Source organism: Lynx canadensis, chromosome A2 (assembly GCF_007474595.2).
Source record: "Lynx canadensis isolate LIC74 chromosome A2, mLynCan4.pri.v2, whole genome shotgun sequence".
NCBI classification, from domain to species: domain Eukaryota; kingdom Metazoa; phylum Chordata; class Mammalia; order Carnivora; family Felidae; genus Lynx; species Lynx canadensis.
This window is the reverse complement of record NC_044304.2, coordinates 13,873,313-13,894,492: the sequence shown is the minus strand read 5'-3', so window position 1 is coordinate 13,894,492 and position 21,180 is coordinate 13,873,313. Positions and strand designations below refer to the sequence as shown.

The window sequence follows — 21,180 nt, the reverse complement described above, 5'->3', positions numbered from 1 at the left end:
TGCAAAGGTCCTGAGGTGGGGAAAAGCCTAAAAGTAAGAGGGACAGAGAGGCAGCCAGTGAGGCTGGGCTGAAGGCTAACTGTTCACCTCCCCTTTGTCTCATGTAAGGCAAAGGGGGCAGAGAATGGACAAAAAGCTCCTACTGTGTGCTTCAATTTCATTCTCTCATTGACTCATAGTGATCTCTGAATGGGGTGGCCACAGAGCCAGAGAGGTTCCCGGGGGTCCAGCCCGCCAGCCACCCACCGACCCATCCAACTATTCACCCACCCACCCACCTATCCACTCACTCCTCCATGCATCTGCCCACCCATCTGTCTGGCAATCCATCCATCCACCCAGTCATTCCATCCATCCATCCATCCATCCATCCATCCACTCATCTACCCGCCCATCCACGCATCATCCTTCCTATCTGTCCACCCATCCATCCATCTATCCATCCTTCCATTCATCCACCTATTCACCCGTGGACTGCAAACATGGCTCATGGCTCTGTCCCTGCGCAGGGACACCACACCCCTTCCTGCGTTCCAGCCCTCCTCCCCCTCCACTGCTCCCTCACCCCTCTGTTCCAGCCACGCCTGCCTCCTCCGTGAACCTCCAGTCCATCAGGCTCGTCCCACCTCTGGGCTTTTGCCTCTGCTGTGCCCTCTGCTGGGTGCCCCTCATCAGCCGGAACCCATTCATCTGCCCTGGTCTTGGCACCAACATCGCCCCACGGTGGCTTCCCTGACCCCTAGGCTCCATTTCCTCTGGCCCAGCCGGCTCCTACTTCTGTGTGGCAAGCGCTCCGGGCCACTGTATGCACTTGTCCACCCTCAAGGCCACCCACCTCGGGGCTGAGAATCGGAGAGCACCTCCTCCCTGTTGGCTACGAGGCAAAGGGTCTGTATGGTGGATGAAATTATTTGCTTTCACCCCACTGATCGATAATCATTTATTTGGCCCCCATTGTGTGCCAGTCTTCCCACACTGGGGCTGGGGCTCCTCCCCTCCCAATAACCTCCCTCCCCAACTGGCCCATGCCCTGGTCTGGGCCTCTGCCTGCCAGGCAGCCGGTGAGTAAACACACCCCGCCCTCGGCCTCCTGCCCCATCCATCACTGACCTGAACAAGGGCCTCCTGTTAATGAGCTGGGGTGGGGGCCAGAGAGGGGCAGGAGGACGGAGAATGAAGAATCGGGATCAGGGCTCTGGTTCCTGTGCTCCCTGCTGCCCACCCACCCATCGTCCCCAGACAGCTGCAGAACCCTGGGTGGGGGACCCTCTCCCTACAGCCTTCACGGGGAGGGGAGCGTGTGACTTTCTTCTCTGAGCATCCAGTGCCCAAATCGAGGCGACAGGACAAACCTGCCTCTCTGAGCCTCCGTTTGCCCATCTGTAGAGTGGGGGCATTAATGACTGCCACCGTGGAAAAGTCTTCACTTTTTATGGAGTAACTTACTCACTTCTGGTGACGACCCTAAGATGTGGGGGGCTCTTGTCCCCCCATCTCATCTGGGTTTTTACTGCTCCTGTTAAGGTGTGCAAAACTTTAGGTATTTCCATTCTCCACTTCATTAAACAGAGAGAGAGAGAGAGAGAGAGAACAAAACTTGTGTAGTTAGCCACACAGGCGGTCTCTCTCCCTGTAACACAGACACAGGTTTGTTTTACTATTACCTACAAAACTCTCATTAAATGTCAGAGGAAAGGAGAGAAGGGCGAGGGGGTCATTTGCCCCTTCCACAGCTATCTCTGGAAACTTATGAAAATAACGCCTGTATAATTTCATTCTCTAAAATCAATACCCATTGAATGCCGCCATTGGTAAATTCCAGTAGGTTCTTAGTAACGCTCTTTCTCTCTTGTAGCAACTCTTCAGTATGCTGGCTGACCTTGAGACTTAAAAATTTACATTATAATAAGCGTTTGAATGTGGCTCTTCTCCCTCTCCCCCCCCCCGCCTCCCCCCCACAAAAAAGGAAAGGAAAAAGAAGAAACTGAGGCACAGGCAAGTTAAGCAACCTGCCTCAGGCCTCACAGCAGAGCTGGGGTATGAAACTCAGGGTCCCCATGCCAGAGAACAGGACCTTCATCACTGTGCCCTGCTGCCCCCTATGGTGATGAGTTCCTGCCTCCCGGGGCTGGGAAAGGGGGAGCAGAAAGGGGAACCCCACAAAAGTGGTATGGCAAGGCTTTTGAACGTTTGGCACCTGCTCAATAAAATTGTAGCCACTATATTTATTGTTGTCTCCTTTCTCTATCGTCACCTTCCTGGGAACCTGGGATGGTATGGGGACAGGGTTGGGGCAGATGGAAAGTGGGAGTGTAGGCAGGGCTTCTTGAAGTTCACAGTGTAAGTCAGGGTGGGTCTGCCCGACTCCAGTGCCTGGATGTCCCCCTGGCGCCCATTCCCGCGCCCCCAACTCCTTGGTCCTTCTGGAGAGATGGGTCCAGTGGGGCCGTCCAAGGCAGGCTGGGTCAGGCTCCTCAGTTATGGATGTAGCAGTGGCCAAATGGCTTCCCTCACTGCCCTGATGAATTCCCCAGACCCTGGGCCTGTGGCCGGGCCCGCCCAGGGCAGGGCAGCTGCCTTCCCGACATACTTTCCCTCTGGATTCACGAGGAGAGGCGGCTGGGTGAGCTGGGGGCGCCCGCATGTCTCCTGGCCCGGCAAACCCCTGCCAGGAAGGGCCCCGGGGCCCCATCACACAGGCACCAGCCCCTCTGCCCCAGCCTGGCCAGGCTCCCGGAACCACTGGGTCTGGTGTGATGGGAAGGGGAGCTGGCTGGGGCGCCAGCCAAAGAAAGGCTCGGGCCAGGAGGTCCTGGGCAGCAGAATCTTCACAGCTAATGAGGGGCCTGGGCCAGCATTTCTCGTCTGGATTCTGTGGCCAAGGGCAATGAGGGGGGTGTGAAGGCCTTAGGGGTCCCGCCTTCCCCAGTTCTAATTCCTGCTGTGTGACCTCGAGCTGTCTCGTCTCTTTTCTACGGAAAATGTGAATAAGGACAATTTGAGGTATAAGTGACAGTGTGTAAGTTCCATATTGTATGGCAAGGCTAATACCGCAGCCAGACGTCGGGCACCCGGTAGCTCATTCAATTCTCTCAACACCGATCGCTCCCGTTTTCTAAGCGAGGCACAGAGGGATCACGCAACCTGCCCGAAGTCACACAGCAAGGCTGTGCCCAGCCAACGTTTGAACCTAGACCACGTGTCCCCCAAGTCTGTCCTAAAGTACAGTGGTGGCAGTTACAACTATTATTAATAGTAATGATTTTCCACTAATGATAAGGAATAAGAACACGATATGCTAATCCTAGTAGGTAACTTCACAGCTCGCCAGCCCCTTCTCTCTCTGAACCGGGAGATCCCCAGGCTGTGAGAAACAGAACAAAACACAGACAATCCCGGGGCGCCCGGGGGGCTCAGTCGGTTACGCGTCCAACTTCGGCTCAGGTCGTGATCTCACGGTTCGTGAGTTCGAGCCCCACATCGGGCTCTGTGCTGACAGCTCAGAGCCTGCTTCAGATTCTGTGTCTCCCTCTCTCTCTGTTCCTCCCCAGCTTGGACTCTCTCTCTCTAAAAAATAAACACTAAACACACACACACACACACACACACACACACAATCCCAGTTCCCAGAGTCAGGGCATCCCAACCTTCTCTGCCAAGAATGGCCTGCCAGGGGTCCCAGATGGCTGTCATTCAGCCAGCCGCCAGCCCCTGAGCCCTGCCCAGGAAGAGCAGGGAGGGCTTCACGGAAGAGGGGGCATCAGAGCCCAGACTTGAAGGATGGAAGAAGGAGCCCAAGTGTCTTTTTTTTTAATGTTTATTTATTTCTTTAAATTTTTTTGCAACGTTTATTTATTTTTGGGACAGCGAGAGACAGAGCATGAACGGGGGAGGGGCAGAGAGAGAGGGAGACACAGAATCGGAAGCAGGCTCCAGGTTCCGAGCCATCAGCCCAGAGCCTGACGCGGGGCTCGAACTCACGGACCGCGAGATCGTGACCTGGCTGAAGTCGGACGCTTAACCGACTGTGCCACCCAGGCGCCCCAATGTTTATTTATTTATTTTTGAGAGTGAGAGAGAGAGAGAGAGAGAGACCAAGCGTGAGTGGGGGAGGGGCAGAGAGAGGAGACACAGAATCCAAAGCAGGCTCCGGGCTCCGAGCTGTCAGCCCAGTGTCGGGTTCAAACTCGTGAACTGTGACATCATGACCTGAGCCGAAAGTCTGCCGCTCAACCGACTGAGCCGCCCAGGCGTCCCCGAAGGATGGAAGAAGGTATTTGGGGCCAGGGGGAGCAGTGGGTGCAAAGACTCGGAAGGACACGTAGAGAAAGTTATTCTGTAATGTGAGGCCACGTGTGGTGTGCATGAGAGAAGGAGCCACTGCCGGACGGGGGATCTCAGGGTTGGTGAGATCCAGGAGGTAGGAGCACGAACCCAGACTGCTCGTCCCTGGGCCCCTGTTGTTTGATCTGCAGGCTGGGACATCCTCAGGACCTCTGCCTTTGCCGTTCCCCCTGCCCGGAATGCCCTTCCCCGCATTTCCCCGTGGCCTGGCCATGAACAAGGCCACGTGTGTCCAAGTCTCAGCCCCGTGCCCAGCCTGTGGCAGGGGCCTGGTTTCCATGTGTTCTTGTCTCAGCTGCATGAGGCGCACGCAAGCCCACAGGCCCCGCCGGAGTTTGTGGTTTTCCCAAGAATTCCAGTGCCGGCCGGGAGCGGCCCCCAGGTGTGCTGGACGCCAAGGAAAACAGGAGGTGAGCTCATGGCCCGGCTGCAGGCAGCAGGCAAGGTGGGCACTGTCAGGGCACAGGCTTCGCTAGAAATACCCAGGTTGGGGCTGACTGTTCCCACCCAGCCTCCCCACCAGGCTCGCTCCTCCTCCCTCACCCTCTGTGGCTCCCTATTGCCCTTGAGGACAGCCTGAGCTCCACACCACTGGCACTGCATCTCCTGACCCCCAACATCTCTCCACCCTGAGATCATTCCTGGTAACAGACCAGACTCCTCTCTGTCTCGGAATCTTCACATATTCTGTTCTACCTGGAATGCCTACCATCATTTTTTTTTTTTTTTTTTTTTTTTTTTTTTGCCTGGCCATGTTCTCCTCACCTTCCTGGTCCCAGTTTAGCATTCCCTCCTCCTCTGAGAAGCCTACCCAGATTCCCCCCACACACCGGGCTGGGTCCAGCACCCTGTTGGAGCTCCCACTGCTCTCCGTGTATCCCCATCACCGCTCTGGCCCCTTTGGGTGATTATGCAAGCGGCCTCCCCACCAACGTGGGCTCCCCTAGAGGAAGGGGCCCCCTCTGGCTTGTTCGTCCTGTGTCAAGAGTCCAGCGCAGGACGTGACACACGGTAGGTGTTCAATGTGTGTTTGCAGAGTAAGTAGATGTGTCTGAAACGCCCCCCTCCCCCAAGCCACACGTGCTTCACTATGTCAGAACTGTCTTCACTTCGCTCTGCTGATCTGAGTCCTTCCTTTCCTTTAGGTTTCCCTTCCACCTCCTCCGGGAAGCCCTTGGTGACTTCTCTGGAACCTCCCAGGAGAACAGACCGGGCTATGACCCTGCTCTGATTTCACCCTTGCCCCTTGCGGTGGCCTTGGGCTAGCCACTTCCCCTCTCGGGGCCTCAGTGTTCTGATCCATACGACAGAGGCTTTGAGCACTTGGAAAGCGGGTGGAGAGGGTTAACTCCAGAAAGTCGAAGTGTTTTGTAGCTCAGGAGCGAGGCTGAGCTGGGAGGGACGATTTTCCTGATTAGAAGTAATTTTTATTTTTATTACAGGCTGTTCCCACAGCAGCTGGAGCGGAGCTCGGAAGGTATGGCGAAGTCTCCGCAAACAGAAGTCCTGGCCACCCCCCTCAGACCTCCTCCAGCTGGAGCCCTTTAATTTGCGCACTCCTCTGCTGGGGATGGAAACAGGCACGGAGAGATGTCATTTGCCTCATTTTGAAGCAAGTGAAGAGGGAGTGGAGGGCCAGTCGGCCTGACTGAAAGCAGAGTCGGGGGTGGGGGTCCTAACTTTTAGCGTCTCTTGACTGGTTCCCCAGGTGTGAGCTGAGGGGAGCCGCTGTACGGATTGCTTCGTACTCAGGTCCCAATCTTGGCATACAGCAGGCACTCAATAGAGAAGTGAGAGAGAGGGCTGGAGGGTGGTCCCACTGGACTCCCTGCCCTATCGACCCCTACCCCGGCTCCCCGTGACTCAGTTTCCCCGCCGTGTCCGGGTTCAGCAACACCGGGCGGGGCCTCGAACGCAGAGGCCAGCGCCATCTGTTTACCTTGCGGCTGGACGCTGGGCAGGGCCGCGGGTGGGCCGTCCCCGGAGCCGGCTGAGCCGCCGGGATAAATACGCCCCGCGGGCCTCGTGGGCAGCAGAGAGCGAGCTGCAGTCCAGCTCCCCGCCGCCGCCGCCATGGTTCCTGCCGCCGCCTGCGTTCTCCTGCTCACCCTGGCAGCCCTCCGTGCGTCGGGCCAGGGCCAGATACAGATAGGTAAGCCGCCCCGTCCCCCACGCGTGGCCTCGACCCCCAACCGTACCGGAGGACCCGTGAGGCCTGGGGTCGCGGCTTCTTGGGGGCTCAGGGACTGCTCGTCGGGGCATGCAGGTCGGAGAAACCAGGCAGCAGGGCGGACGCTCAAGGAATGAGGGAGTCCCAGGGCCCTGCCGCGGTAAGGACTGGTGTGGCGGGGGTCCCCAAACCCCGACGCCCCACCAGCGCCCCCTGTCGGCGCAGGTGCAGATCTGGGCCCGCAGATGCTTCGGGAACTTCAGGAAACCAACGCGGCTCTGCAGGATGTGCGGGAGCTGTTGCGGCAGCAGGTGCGGACCGGGGTGGGGGGGGGGACGGGGAGTGCGGAGGAGGGGAGTGAGGCCTGGAAGAGGAGGAGAGGCAGGGGGATGGGAGAAGGAGGTGCCGGTGGAGATGGAGAGGATCGTGGGTACCAAGGTCCAGGGAGGAAGTTGTAGAAAAGAGGGAGAAGGGAGTCCCAGGGGTAGAAGGTTCCGCGGGAGATGACAGGGGTCTGGGGGGGGGGCGGGGGAGGGAGTCCCAAGGAAGGAAGAGAGGTGCTGGGAGGATAGGGAGTCCGAGGGGGTGGAGGGAGGGTCCGAGGGGAGTGGGTGGGTCTGTGGGAAGGGAGTCTGGGGGAGGGGAGAGGAGACTCAAGGGAGGAAAAGAGGGATGGGGCCTCGCTGACTACACCCCGTCTCCCCCTGCACCGCAGGTCAAGGAGATCACGTTTCTGAAAAACACAGTGATGGAGTGTGACGCGTGCGGTGAGCACAGCTGGGGCGGCAGAGGCGCGGCAGGCGGGGAGATCGAGAAGAGTTGGGGAGACAAAGACGGAGACAGCGAAGGAAAGACCGGGAGGAAAAGGGACAGGAAGAGACGGAGGCTGCCAGATGGAGAGATTGGATGAGGGATGGAGAGAGACGAACAAGGAGGGGGAGACAGAGACTATGGGAAGGGAGAGGGGGACACACGAAAAGAAGCAGAGGCCGTGCGAGAGATGGAGGGAGATGCAGAGACGCTCTGGGAGAAGCAGAAAACTGACGCGCGCGGAGATGCAGAGACTGGAAAAGCCTAGCGGGCTTGGAGCGGGGTCCGGGGCGGGGTCGCAGAAAGCCCGGGATCTCGCCACGCCCCCAGGGGCGGCCCTCCAGGAAGGGGCGTGCTCCTGATAGACTCCGCCCCCGGGGCTGGGCCCTGACCAGCCCCACTTCACCACCCGCAGGGATGCAGCCAGCGCGCACCCCAGGCCTGAGCGTGCGGCCCCTCTCCCAGTGCGCGCCCGGCTTCTGCTACCCAGGCGTGGTTTGCACTCAGACGGCAAGCGGCGCGCGCTGTGGACCTTGCCCCGCGGGCTTCACTGGCAATGGCTCGCACTGTGTCGACGTCAACGAGGTGCGCCCGTCCCCCCACCCCACCCCGCCGACGACCCCCCTATAACACCGGTCCCTACAACTACCGACCTCCCCAACGATTTCTTCCTCGGCTGAAAGTGCTCACCCGGAGGCCCTCTTCACCTCCGGGGGCGCCCGGACGACCCCCTTGACGCCGGGGGGGGGCACCCATCCAGACCACTTCCCTTACCACCAGTGACGCCGGTCCCGCCAACCCCCTCCGTAGCCAGTGACGGCCGCCCCGACCACTCTCCTACAGCCGAGAGTGGTCCGCCCCAAAGGCCCCCCTCACCTCCGGGGCTCGGAAGCCCCAACGACCCTTCAACCACCGCGAGGAGCCCGCTCGGACGACCCTCCCACGGCCGGGCACGCACGCCTCGACGGCCACTTCCCCCCTCTGCTGGGGACGCCCGCCCTCACAATTCCTTCCCCCGCCCTTGAGCACCCAGCCCATAGGCTCCCAGGAACAGCCCCTCTCTCCGCCAGGTCGCTCCCCTGCCCCCATCAAGGCGAAGTCGCGTCTGACCCCTGGGATAATGGCCTTTGCCCCACAAGCCCCCCCCCCCCAAGTGCTGGCTAATGGCCCTTGAATTTTCTAAGTTCAAGCCCCCAAAATCTTGAGGCGCCGTTCTCGACGGGGCTCTCCTCCTGCGTTCTCTGACCCTCCGTGGCCTTTCCTCCCCCAGTGCAACGCCCATCCCTGCTTCCCGCGCGTCCGCTGCATCAACACTAGCCCCGGCTTCCGCTGCGAGGCTTGCCCGCCCGGGTTCAGCGGCCCCGCCCACGAGGGCGTGGGGCTGGCCTTCGCCAAAGCCAACAAGCAGGTGAGGGCCGTGGAGGGGTGGGCTTCTTCAGGGAAATGGTCCGCTAGCCTTGCGGCTATTTTCCTGCCTGGCTTCAGTGGGAAGGGGTGGAGCCCGGGGCCCGGGGGATGGATAGAGGAAGGGTCCTCATCAAGATGGTGGAGGTTGGGGGAGGAATGTAGGTAGGGGAGAGGTAGGATGCAGAGGAGACGTGAACCGGGTGGGAGGTATGCGGGTTTCTGAGCGGGGGCGGTGACCTCTGCGCTCCCTGCCATCCAGGTTTGCACGGACATTAACGAGTGTGAGACCGGACAGCATAACTGCGTCCCCAACTCCGTGTGCGTCAATACCCGGGTAAGGCACGGTAGGAGCGGGGAAGGATCGAGACACTGGGGGAGGGTGAGAAGTGGCAGGCAGCCCGAGCTCACTGCCCGCGGCCCGGGCCCAGGGCTCCTTCCAGTGCGGCCCTTGCCAGCCCGGCTTCGTGGGCGACCAGGCATCTGGCTGCCATCGGCGCTCACAGCGCTTCTGCCCCGACGGCACGCCCAGCCCGTGCCACGAGAAGGCCGACTGCATCCTGGAACGCGATGGCTCGAGGTCGTGCGTGGTGAGTGCGGGCGAGCAGAAACGACCTTGGCATGGGGTACGAGGGGGTGGGGTGGGTGGCGAACACGCCGGGGCACCTACTCACCACCCCACCCGCAGTGCGCCGTTGGCTGGGCCGGCAACGGCCTCGTCTGCGGCCGAGACACGGATTTGGACGGCTTCCCCGACGAGAAGCTGCGCTGCCCGGAACGCCAGTGCCGCAAGGTGGGCGGGGTCTGAAGGGCCAGAACTCGCGGTGGTGGGCGGGGCTCCCTAGCCACGCTCCTCACGCCGGCCGTGCCCTCCCCCCAGGACAACTGCGTGACGGTGCCCAACTCAGGGCAAGAGGACGTGGATCGCGACGGCATCGGAGACGCCTGCGACCCGGATGCCGACGGGGACGGGGTCCTCAATGAGCAGGTGGGGCAAAACGTCGGGGCCTAGGTTAGGCAAGGTGGGGCTGTGGCTTGGGTGAGGGAAATGGCCTCAGAGGATGTGGACTGGGGGGGGGGGGGGGGCGGGGTCCAGGAAGGATGACCGCTGCTCTGCGGAGGAGGCGGGGCCTCGGAGCTGGTCTGGTCTGGGCAGTGACATTTGCCCCTCCAGGCCTGACCGGCCCCCCCTCCCCCCGGTAATCTGCCCTGTCCCCCAGGACAACTGTAAACTGGTGCGGAACCCAGACCAGCGCAATGCGGACGGCGATAAGTGGGGTGATGCGTGCGACAACTGCCGGTCCCAGAAGAACGATGACCAAAAGGACACAGATCAGGACGGCAAAGGCGACGCCTGCGACGACGACATCGACGGCGACCGTGAGAGCAGCAGAAGGGAGGGGGGGAGGGAAGGGCAAGCACCGAGGGGCGCGGCTTGCCTGAGGGCGGAGCTCGGCTAGTTTTTGAAGCTGCTGCGGGTGAGCTCGCTCCAGGGCTCCAGGGACCACAGACTGTGCTCCTGCGGGCAGAAAAATAAGGCAGGGACACGACGCGAAGGGGAAGCGGCAGGAACACTTGGAGGAGGGGAGGGGGGCCCTGTGTCAGATGCTGCAAGGAGTAAGTAGTTGAACAGAGACGTGAGCCTGCAGTTTAGGGCCAGGGAGGTGCCAGGTTTACACCTGGGGCAGACACTCAGCATGGTGCATTCCCAGGGCCAGCGGAGGGTCCAGCTGAGCTTCCTCTGTGAGTGAGAGCCAGTCCCTTCACCCGCTGTCCATCAAGTCTCTGAGGCTTGGGCCAATGCCCTACTTGATTTAACTTTGTAGCGCTGGGAGCCCCGAGAGGCGCACGACTGTGTCCCAGGCTAGCCCCAGGTTTGCTGCTGCCTTGCCGAAGTTAGCCTGGTCCCGCCCCCAACCTGGGATCCTGTGCTGTCCCCCTGCTTCTCGCAGGGATCCGAAATACGGTGGACAACTGCCCAAGGGTGCCGAACTCAGACCAGAAGGACAGCGATGGTGATGGTGTAGGGGATGCCTGTGACAACTGCCCCCAGAAGAGCAACGCAGACCAGGTGAGCGCCGGAGGCACCCCAGCTGGGTCAGATCCCTGAGGTGAGCTCCAGACTAGTTAAGGAGACTGAAGCGCGGTCTAAGCATGGTTCCTTGGGGTCAGGAGGACCTTGGTTCTGGAACTCGGGGTCGGTGGGAGGCTTCTGAATTCCTCTGCCTTGATTTCCGACTCCTGCATCCACCTTCCCTAGAGTGATGTGGACCACGACTTTGTGGGAGACGCTTGCGACAGCGACCAAGACCAGTAAGGAGGCCATCTGGGGTGGGGGTGGGGACTGAGGGTGGGCGACCCCGACGCAGCCCTCTGGGCAATCTCACTGTCTCTCTGTCCCACCCACCAATTCTAGGGATGGGGATGGGCACCAGGACTCAAGGGACAACTGCCCTACAGTACCAAATAGTGCCCAGCAGGATTCAGATCACGATGGCCAGGGTGACGCCTGCGACGAGGATGATGACAACGACGGGGTCCCTGACAGTCGGGACAACTGCCGCCTGGTGCCCAACCCAAATCAGGAAGATGTAGACCGTAAGGGCAGGGGGCAGGGCCTGTGGCGGGTTAGAGGCTGTTGTGGAGACCTTGGCACGTATGGGAGGGGCTGGGACGTGGTATGGGCGGGACCTATAGCAGATGTGGGCGTGACTAGGCCCTGGGCGGGGCTGGCGCTGACTCCACCACGCGGGGTCTCTCAGGGGACGGAGTGGGCGACGTGTGCCAGGGCGACTTCGACGCGGACAAAGTGGTGGACAAGATCGATGTGTGTCCGGAGAACGCCGAGGTCACCCTCACTGACTTCCGGGCCTTCCAGACGGTCGTGCTGGACCCCGAAGGCGACGCTCAGATAGATCCCAACTGGGTGGTGCTCAACCAGGTGGGGAGAGGGCCCCGTGGAAGGTGGTGGTGGGGTTGGGTCCTCAGCTGGGGGCGGGGGAACCGAGGACCCATGCGGCCGACCTGAGGCCCTTCTTCCTTTGACCCCATCAGGGTATGGAGATCGTGCAGACGATGAACAGCGACCCTGGCCTGGCTGTGGGTGAGACACGGAGAGGGGTCCAGGCCGTACAGCTAGCCGAATAGGGGGCGGGGCCAGGGGCGGGTCTGAAGTTAGGAAAGGCGGAGCCAGGTTGAGTCTGGGCTCTGGGGTCCAACAGTTCTGGACTCTGAAGGAGCGTGACCCAAGGCATGTCACAGGCCCAGGGATGTGGTCGTGGCTGGACTCGGGGGCGGGGATCTGGGCCTAGGGGCAAGTTGGACTCCAGAGGGGCGGGGCCGGGGGGGAGGCAGGGCCCCAATGGGGAGAGCCCCACTGCTCCCTTCTCTTCCCCAGGTTACACGGCCTTCAATGGCGTGGACTTTGAAGGCACGTTCCACGTGAACACGGCCACGGATGACGACTACGCAGGCTTCATCTTTGGCTACCAGGACAGCTCCAGCTTTTATGTGGTTATGTGGAAGCAGATGGAACAGACATACTGGCAGGCGAATCCTTTCCGTGCAGTGGCTGAACCCGGCATTCAGCTCAAGGTGTCCGCGGCCCTGCCTGACCTCCCTCAGTCCCTGAGCTCTCTAGGAGGCCCCAAATCCTCCCAAGGTCTCCCAAAGCCTTTACAGCCCCCTAGCGTCATCCTGTGGACCTTAGAGTCCTTTCAGCACCCCCTGGATTCCTACAGGCCCTCAAACACTCCCCTAGGGCCCCCAAACTTCCTTTGGGCCCCGAAACCTCACGGAGCCCTAAACTTCCCCTCGGGTTCCAAATCCTCCTGCAGAACCCCTAGACCTCAGTAAGTCACTGAAACCCTCCAGCAAATTCCCCAAATCCTATAGAGCCCAGTTTATCCCATGGACACCCAAAACTTTCTATGGGTCACTAAGTCATCTCGCAGACCCCTCCAAATCCTCTCAGACTCCAAACCTGTCCACGGACTCCCAAATCCTCGCGTGAGCTTCCAGACCATCCCTGCCCCCCCCCCATACCCGACCCGCAAATCTCCACGTGGCCCCTAAGAAGGCTTCCTTGCAGGTATCCCATCCAGGCACCCGAGAGCCTCCCACCACTGCCAAAACCTGTCCCACCAGGCAGGGTTCTGCAGGGCTCCGATAGCCTGGGCAGTCTCTGACTCTGTTCCCCTGTCCCTGGGCATGGCAGGCTGTGAAGTCCTCCACAGGCCCCGGGGAGCAGCTGCGGAATGCACTCTGGCACACGGGGGACACAGCGTCGCAGGTGCGGCTGCTGTGGAAGGACCCCCGCAACGTGGGTTGGAAGGACAAGACGTCCTACCGCTGGTTCCTGCAGCACCGGCCTCAAGTGGGCTACATCAGGTGGGGACCTCGCCCCTTGCCAGTGGACCAGAAGTCCCTTGCTCTGTCCTGGCTCCTGGAGGTTCAGGGGACCTCGGTACCCTTACCTGTAAAATGGGAATGATACGGGCAGGTAGAATTAACTGTGTTTGGCTCTGGGACATGACACTTCTCCTAGGACGCAGGACACAGCAGGTCCTTAGACGGTGGGGTCCTACTTGTTTCTCAGTCCCCACTGCACTGCCAGGAAGTCCATCCTGTCACGCAGGGAAGCTGAGGCTCAGGTCAGAAGCCCCACCTGCCCTGAGAGTGGCCCAGGCGGGGGGGGGGGACACACGGCCTCCACTCCCAGAGAGGAGGGGACTCGTCTTCCAGGGCAGACGCCAAGGCCTCAGAGGGGAGGGCCTAGCCCAGGGCCCCACCTCGCTGTCCCATCCTCCCCCCAGAGTGCGGTTCTACGAGGGCCCTGAGCTGGTGGCTGACAGCAACGTGGTCCTGGACACGACCATGAGGGGTGGCCGCCTGGGGGTCTTTTGCTTCTCCCAAGAGAACATCATCTGGGCCAATCTGCGTTACCGCTGCAATGGTGAGGGGAGAGCCCTGCTTGGGGGGCGGGGGTGGGAGTCCATCCTGCCCAACCTCACACCCTCTCGCTGGCCCTTTCTCCACAGACACCATCCCTGAGGACTACGAGACTCAGAGGCTGCTGCAGGCCTAGGGATGGGCGTGGGGACCCACTGCTGGAAGAAGGTCACCCCCAGGGCTGCCCTCAGCACGCCAAGCAGGGAGCTCAGTGCCCGGCTCCGAGGGGTGGCTGGACTGGGGGAGGGAAGGCTGAGGGGCTCAGAGAGGACAAAATAAAGTGTGTGCGGTGGAGTGGCTGGCTGTGGTCTCTGCTTCAGGGAGATCGTGGGGTGGGGCCAGGAAAGGCTGGGCCGGGGACCCCAGACCTGCTAATGACTACCCGTCCCCTTGCCCCGAGTGGCTGGGGACCAGCGGCCTGACTAGGAGTGTCCAACACTGGGGAGGCCCCGGGCCTGCCACTGCATCCTACCCACTTGAGGTCACAGGGCTGGATCCCCACCACTGAGTGCCTGCCCCCAGGATCCTGGGGTCCCTCCCCTTCCAGGCAATAGGCCCAACTAGCTGGCTAGGGGTGGGGGTGAGGGGCTCACACCTGGGTGTCCACGTTCATGTGTGTGTGTGTGTGTGTGTGTGTGTGTGTGTGGCGGGGGGCCTGTGTGTGGCTCCCACTTGATACACCTACTGGCCCACGTTCCATCCCCAGTGTAGGGGAAGGGGCAGGAAAAAAGGAGAGGAGGCAGGGACGAAAACATTGGATTTTTATTATGTTTCATTACAAAGGATGCAAAGGTACAAAGACAAAAGCGTCCACGCCAGAGAGGATGGGCAGGGGCCGGCCGAGTGCGCCCTGAGCCGCCCGCCCCCACCCACCGTGGGCACCCAACCCACGGCCCACGGACATCCACAGCAGAGTGTACATGCTGGGGGCAGGGGCAGAGCCAGCCTGGGGACAGAGGGAAACAGGTGGAGCAGGGCTTGGACCGGCAGGTTTGCATATATCAGTGGTGCCGCCCAGCCCCTTGGGGGGCAGTTTCCTATGGGGGGGGCACAGCGGGGCCAGTGGACCTTGGCTGCCAAAGCCCTCCCTCTCAGGGACTGGTGGCAAAGGCCACAGCTGTGTCCACTTGTCCCGAGTGGACAAGAGGTCAGAAGTGATGGGCTAGGATGGGCTGGGCACTGATTGGCCCCAGAGTCCAGAGCCCTGCGAGATGGGGGCAACACCACGCCCTGCATGTGCCACATGTCCCTGGCATCTTGGGACGGGGTGTTGAGGGCTGGCCAAGAGGGCAGGTGGAAAGAACTATTTGGAGCCAGCATCACTCTGATGTCCAGACCTTAGCCCCCACCCTGTCGGGGAGGACCCTGAGGCCCGAGACCCATGGGTCTGAGTCAGTGACAAGAGGGAAACTGAGGCCCAGGTCACAAGGGTCTTTTTCTCACCGCCGCCCCACCCCCCACCCCCACCCCCCGCCAATGCCTTTGATGAGTATCCCAGCGCCCAGGCCTGGGGATACAGGTTACCCCATCTCCCTCTCCTGGGAGTGGCCACTTTGGAGAGAATGTGTCTGTGGCCAGTTGCCTGTGGCTAAGGGTTATGAAAGGGCACTGAGCCCCACCCAACCAGGAACCTTGGAGGCCAAAGGCCAAGAGAAACCAAGGAGAGTCAGCTCAGGCTGAGATGGTAGGGCAGGGCCTGATGGAGGAGTGTACCAGGAACCCCTAGTCACACACTGTGAGACCCCCAGAAGGTGGAGGCACAGGTTCCAAGGAGAACGGGAGCAGAAACAGACCTAGCTGCCCACTCACCCCGGGCAGGCCTCCAGCAGTGGGGGGAGGCACACAGTCCTCCCCACAGTTCTGCAAGCCAAGTGGGAAGGGCTCAGGGGGCCACAGCTCCCTCTCCTGGAGCATCACCTGCAGGGGTGATGGGTCAAGACCAGGGGCACCGGATACCCTTGACCTTGTGGCCCCCCTACCCTACCCCCACAATGAGAGCCTCTGTGGCCTCTACCTACAGGTCCATCAGAACCCAGTGAGGGTGGTGGGTGCAGGTGCTTTGTCAGGACTGGGGGTGGGGAGTGGAGGGCTCCCCAATAACCGCCAGGCCTTACCACACCCAGACTGTACCTAGGAGTGGGGATGCTTTCTTTGGAAATGCAGTAAACCCAGAATCCAGATGGGGCTGGGAGTTTGGAAGGATGCTTGGTTATGAACCAGCTCAGGGTCGGCTGAGATGTGGAGGTCTGGGGAGGGGGCACGTTCCCATGTGTCCTCGGCTGCCCTGGGGGCCCCTCTAAGGATAGTCCCTCATGGGGGCTCATTGGGCCCAGGATGCTGGACGGTGGGGAAGGCAGTCTCTACTGCTTGAGCCCCACTCAGCCCCCCAAAGACCCGGCGCCTGCTCCCATCCTGACCGGGCCACAGCTAGCACCTGGCATACAGCTCAAAAACTGGACACCCACCGCTGGACATACGGATGGACACAGAGCCTCTCACCCTCCGTGTGGGGGTCTCAGAGCGTTCGATGTCCATTCTCATCTGCCCCACTATGACACACGGGCCTCACCACAGGGCCCACTTGGCTAGGCATCCTCCGGGGAGCTCAGCCACCCAAAGAAACCATGCCAAACACACGGACATCAGAACCCTCCTTTCCCAGCCCCCCAAAACCCACAAGTAGACAAGAGCAGAAAGAGGCTGCAAAGGCCAGCCTGAGTGTCTCGGGACCCCTGCGCTCAGTGCACACCCTTGGGGCAGGCAGGTGGCTCAGAAGCCAGCAGGGAGGTCCGGGTGGAGGTGCTGCTGGGGCAAGGCCCCAAACACACACGGCTGCCCTCCCCTTAGGCCTTGCTAGTCCCAGGGAATCCTATGGACAGCAATGGCAGGGGGGACTGGACCCACCACAATTAGGGCTCCTTCTCTGGCTTATCCCCCACAGGAGAGTGTAGACAGTTTTTGGATACTGTCAGCTGTGGCCCCTAAATTTTGCTAAAGGGTCAACTTGCCCCCTGAGCTTTCCACTGAGGGTCTCAGGGCCTCTTGCCCCAAGGGGCCGCCCCACCCCACCCCACCCCCACCGCTTCCTGCCCAGAAGTATGTCAGAAGGAAGCAGGGCATGTGAGGAGAATGGCGGGGGTGGGGGGAATGCGGGATGTCCCCGAAGAGTGCTGCCTGTTTTCTCCCTGGTAAGGACGTAGTGGGGAAGGAGGTTGGCATGGGTACCTGTGACAGGGAACACGATCCCGACAAGACCCCTTCTCCTCCCCCACATCAGCCCTGGACACTGCGTGTGGGGGGTGACTTTGATGGGTGGTGGCATAAACCCTCTTCTCTGAAGGACACAGAGAGGGGCTGATCCCGGGCTCTACTTTGGCCCACAGCCTCTGTGGGGGTAATAAACTCATTGCCCTGGGGGCTTGGAGGACAGAGGGTAAACTGAGGCAGGTGGGAACACACTGTTCGGTTTGTGTTCCTGGGGCAGAAATTCGCACAGCTGTAGGGGACTGAAATCAGGAGCACTCAGGGGGCAGCGGTGGGGGGACAGACAGGCCTAGCCTCTGACTTCATGTGGGCTGAGCATCCAGGCCTGTCCAGAACGAGCGAGCGAGGACACAGGCGGCGGGGTCTATATACAATATTCAGGGGCCCCGGCCCACCCCCTCACGGCGCAGCTCGCCTGAAATCACAGTATTTTCACATCACAAGTTAAAGGGCTGGTTCCCTTAGGCTGTCCTGTTTCAGGAAGTCTTGGCAATTCAAGAATATTTAGTAGAGAAGCAATATTTAAGAAATAAACAAAATCCCCTGTTGCAGACCTCAGGAGGTCTGCCCAGGCCCAGGCAGGGGTATGAACCCTTTGAGGACACAGGGATGCCTGGCCACTGGCTCCTGGCTGGGACCCCCTCCCTGGGAAAACTGCACCTATGCCCCTCATGAGCCGAAGTGGCCATGTAAATACAATGTCGCCTGTGCCCCTGGCCAAGAGGATGCTGGAAACAGGCTGCAGGGGTGGACACCCTCCCTCTCCTGCCCATCTGCACTGAGAACTGGGTGCCGGGCAGACAGGAAATACGGGCTGACGAGGCTCCCACATGGGGTCCACGATGCCTTGTTTGAAAATTGCATCCAGGAAGGTTTATAATTTTATTAAGGCCATTTTTTAAAAAGTTCTACATACAAGTCTAATGGTAATCAAACTCTTCTATGTACATGTAGTTTTCTTAAAAAAAAAAAAAAAAAAAAAAAAAAAAAGTCTCACTCTTTGCTCCCAGCCCCTACCTCAGTAAGAGGCTGGGCCCTTGACCTGGACGGACTAACCCCGGACTAACCCCGTGTCCCTTAGCCCAGACGAGGGTATCAGGGGCCAAATGACTGAGGAGGGGGCCTTCTTACACCTGTGGCAGCCCAGTCACTTGGCCACGTGCTAACAGCCCGGCCCAGGAACAAGAGAGATGGATGTCATTAGATCAAATCTGGCTCCCACGGACAGAGGCGAGGGCTCTTGAGACCCAGAGGCAGTGGCTGCGACGCCACAGAGAAGAATCACACCGAGCAGAAGGTGCGGGCCCGGCCTGCAGGCCAAGGAGCCAGCAAGAGCTCAGGATGCGGCTTCGGAGGGACTGCAACAGAAGTTCCTATTTCAGAGCAGCTGACGGAAAACAAAGACAGCCCCGTCACCCCTCCCGGGGCCTGGAGGGTACAGGGACAGCCCCCGGCACGGTGGCCGAGCCCTGATGGTCACCACGGCCTCCGGAGGCACTTCAAGAGGCACCTGGAAACCTCCCGCTACGACAACACTGCTCTTTGCCCCCCGAATCCAGCCCTGCCGGGAGGAACCATGAAAGGGGTAGCTGAAGGGGACGAATGTCAGCTGGCTCTCGGGGTGGGGGGCAAGAGGACAGCCTCATCTTGGGGATGTCAGGACAGAGGGGCTGCAGTTGCCACCAGTCTCGGGGTCTGGGACTAGTCCTCCCTGAAGACCAGCGGGCACCTTGAGGATGGCCAGGCAGAGCTGGGTCTCGGAGAGACCCTTAATAAAAGCCGTGGCTCCCTCCTGGAATTCTGCCTCTCACGTGGCTGGAGCGGAGGCACCTCTAGCCACCTCAAGCTTCTGCCAGAGAGCCTACCAGGCCCAATCCGCCCTCACTCAGCCCTTCCGTTTTGAGATAATGTGGGCCTTAGCTAAAACGGCCAGAGACACAGCTCAGATCCGGGCAGGCAGCAGACTGCTTCCAGTTAGCTTAAAAAATATATAACATGGGATTTCTGGAATAAAAACATGCTCTCAGGCAAGTATTGGATCAAAAGAGTCAGCTACTTGTCTACAACCAAAGTGTAAATACAAACCAAAAGAAACAAACAAACAATAACACAACAAAAATGCCCTGGCCGCCCCCTCCCCACCCCATTCTTTAAATAACAGTGACAGTGACCAAGGTACAGAGAAGAAAAGATGAAAACAGGTTGAGAGATGAAAACAACCCCCAGAAACAACCCCTGCCTCCACATGCATCCCCTGGAAGGCCCTTTCGTCCTGGCCGGGCGCTTCACTTTCAGGGCAAAGGCGGCCACAGAGGGACCTGGCTGGGGGTGGGCAAAGCGGGAGCAAGGGCCCCAGGAAGATTTAGCTGCTTTGCATGCTCTGTTCACACCTTTTATATTCTACCTCCATGGGATGGATTCTAGCATTCTCTGAATGTGCTCAGAAATATAAAAGACAGCAGTCAAAATAGTGTTTATTTCGCTTTGTGTCTGCCCCTCTCTCTGGTGCCTTCTCCCCTTGGCAGGGTGGGGCTGGCTCTCTACCTAACCTCGGGCTGGGGGTGGCGGGCAGGTCGGGGGACCAGGAACGAAGGAAGGCAGTGAGAGCTGGACAACAGTCGGAAAATGCACCTCAGCCCACCGCCGCCGTGGACCACAGCGCCCCCTCCAGGCCGGCGGCCCTCCCCAACACGCTTTCCGCATTTTACAGGGGGACGGCTCATGGCCCAGGGTGGGGGGCGAGAGAGCACGCGCAGGGAGTCTCCGCGGGGGTGACACGCGGCCTCCCAAGGGAGGTGGACAGCTGGGGGGCGGGCGGGTGGGCAGGGGGCGCTTGGCGGCATTGCAAGCTCAGAATCACAAGCTCGGCCGTTTGCGAAGGACGGAGCGCGGCCGTCCCTGGGCTCAGGGAGACGCCGTCGGGACCACTGACCGGCGGGGTGATGGAGCCGGGGGCTGGGCGGCGATGTGCCGGGTGTGCAGCTCACAGACGGTCCATCCGGAAGGTGTCCTCGGTGGCCGGGTCGGCCAGGACCATGTCGGGGTCGTTGAGCATGTGCAGTCCATCCAGGGTCAGGGGGTCAATCTTGAGTTCGTCCAGGGGGAACTGGTTGTCCGAGTCGAAGCTGACATCACCGACCCCGGCCAGTGTGCTGGTCAGTTCTTTAGAGAGGCTGGGAGGGGACTCTCCCGTCACTGGAGCCGGGGGTGGGGGTGGGGGTGGGGGGGGGACACAGGACAAACAAGTCTCAGCGTGGCCCTGGCTCTCTGACCCCACGCCCTGTGCCTCCGCGGCCCCTGTCAGTGCTCAGGGAAGAGGGGCTTGGGCCACACCAGGGGTGCTTACGTGGGGGGTTGCCCTCTAGGGGACACTGGCAATGTCGAGGGACATTTTTACTTGTCATGACTAGAGAAGAGGGAATGCTAGTGGCATCAGGTGGGTGGAGACCAGGGATGCTGCTCAGCACAGGATGGTCCCACCACCCCAGAGAAAGATCTAGCCCCTCGTTATCAGCAGTGCCAAGGCTGGGAAGCCCTGAGCTAAGAGCCAGGTCAAATGTTTAGTGTGACCTGGCAGGAGCAGGGGCCTTTCCTGCTCTGCCAGGAGGTCTCCTCCATGTACGCCACTGAGAAGCAAACCGGGGTGTGTGTGCACGTGTGCATCAGGGACCCTCCCTGTGGGTTGGGGGGATGTCTGAGTTCTCCCCAGAGAGACCCGGATTCAAACCTAGGCTCTCTCTTCTACTTGCAATGAGACCTTAGGCCTCAGTTTCCCAGTCTGAGACAGGGGTATAAAAGTCCTTCTGGGCTGTTGTGGCCATCACAGGAGCCTGATCCTTCTTTCGAGTCTGAAGCTTCCACCCCCAGAGCATCTCCTGCAGACCACTGCTCACACCCCTGGGGCAGGGAGGAAGCACTAGGCCTCTAGGGGTCCTGGCCACGGACTTCTCCGTCCTGGAGATGTCAGCGGGACCACCAGGGGGTGTCACCCTCAATCCTGAGACAGTCCTGGCTTAGAAGAAAATTGCTTCTTTCTTCAATAAAACCCACAATCTACAGGGTGGAACAGAGGCAGCAAAGGGTCTGGGTTCTATGCCACGTGGAGCAGGGACTTACTCACGTGTGCTATGCACGTCCCTAGGAGCCTGGGCGCTGTGCTCGTTGGGATGCTCATTGCTGTGTGGCCTGCCGCATGTATGTTGGCTGCATGTGACAAGCCCTGCCGTGCAGGGCCCACC

At 60.3% G+C, this 21,180-nt stretch overlaps 2 protein-coding genes across 9 annotated transcripts in view; one reads left to right on the top strand and one right to left on the bottom strand.

Moving 5' to 3' along the window:
• Window positions 1–6,417: 6,417 nt before the first annotated feature.
• LOC115506950 (cartilage oligomeric matrix protein) lies at window positions 6,418–13,972 on the top strand. Its single transcript, XM_030304918.1, has 19 exons — window positions 6,418–6,496; window positions 6,740–6,825; window positions 7,230–7,281; window positions 7,740–7,909; window positions 8,595–8,732; window positions 8,991–9,065; window positions 9,160–9,318; window positions 9,417–9,521; window positions 9,609–9,716; window positions 9,949–10,108; window positions 10,681–10,799; window positions 10,989–11,041; window positions 11,145–11,326; window positions 11,491–11,669; window positions 11,783–11,831; window positions 12,126–12,322; window positions 12,945–13,117; window positions 13,543–13,682; window positions 13,768–13,972. Exons 1-19 carry the CDS (start codon window positions 6,418–6,420, stop codon window positions 13,812–13,814), a joined length of 2,271 nt encoding a protein of 756 aa, XP_030160778.1. The 3' UTR covers window positions 13,815–13,972.
• Window positions 13,973–16,874: 2,902 nt separating this feature from the next.
• CRTC1 (CREB regulated transcription coactivator 1) overlaps window positions 16,875–21,180 on the bottom strand; it is a 73,757-nt gene continuing 69,451 nt past the window's right edge. For all 8 annotated transcript variants that reach the window (XM_030304858.1, XM_030304865.1, XM_030304873.1 and 5 more), the window contains one exon: window positions 16,875–20,137. In XM_030304858.1, coding sequence (XP_030160718.1) covers window positions 19,926–20,137 — 212 coding nt within the window. In that variant the 3' untranslated portion in view covers window positions 16,875–19,925. The remainder of the gene's footprint in view (window positions 20,138–21,180) is intronic.

Bases quoted from the DNA above. Each gene is read 5' to 3' on its own strand.
- LOC115506950 (XM_030304918.1), top strand. From the start codon at position 6,418: ATGGTTCCTGCCGCCGCCTGCGTTCTCCTGCTCACCCTGGCAGCCCTC. The intron at 6,497-6,739 runs GTAAGCCGCCCC...CTGTCGGCGCAG, and splicing joins CCAGGGCCAGATACAGATAG to GTGCAGATCTGGGCCCGCAG. The intron at 10,800-10,988 runs GTGAGCGCCGGA...CACCTTCCCTAG, and splicing joins AGAAGAGCAACGCAGACCAG to AGTGATGTGGACCACGACTT.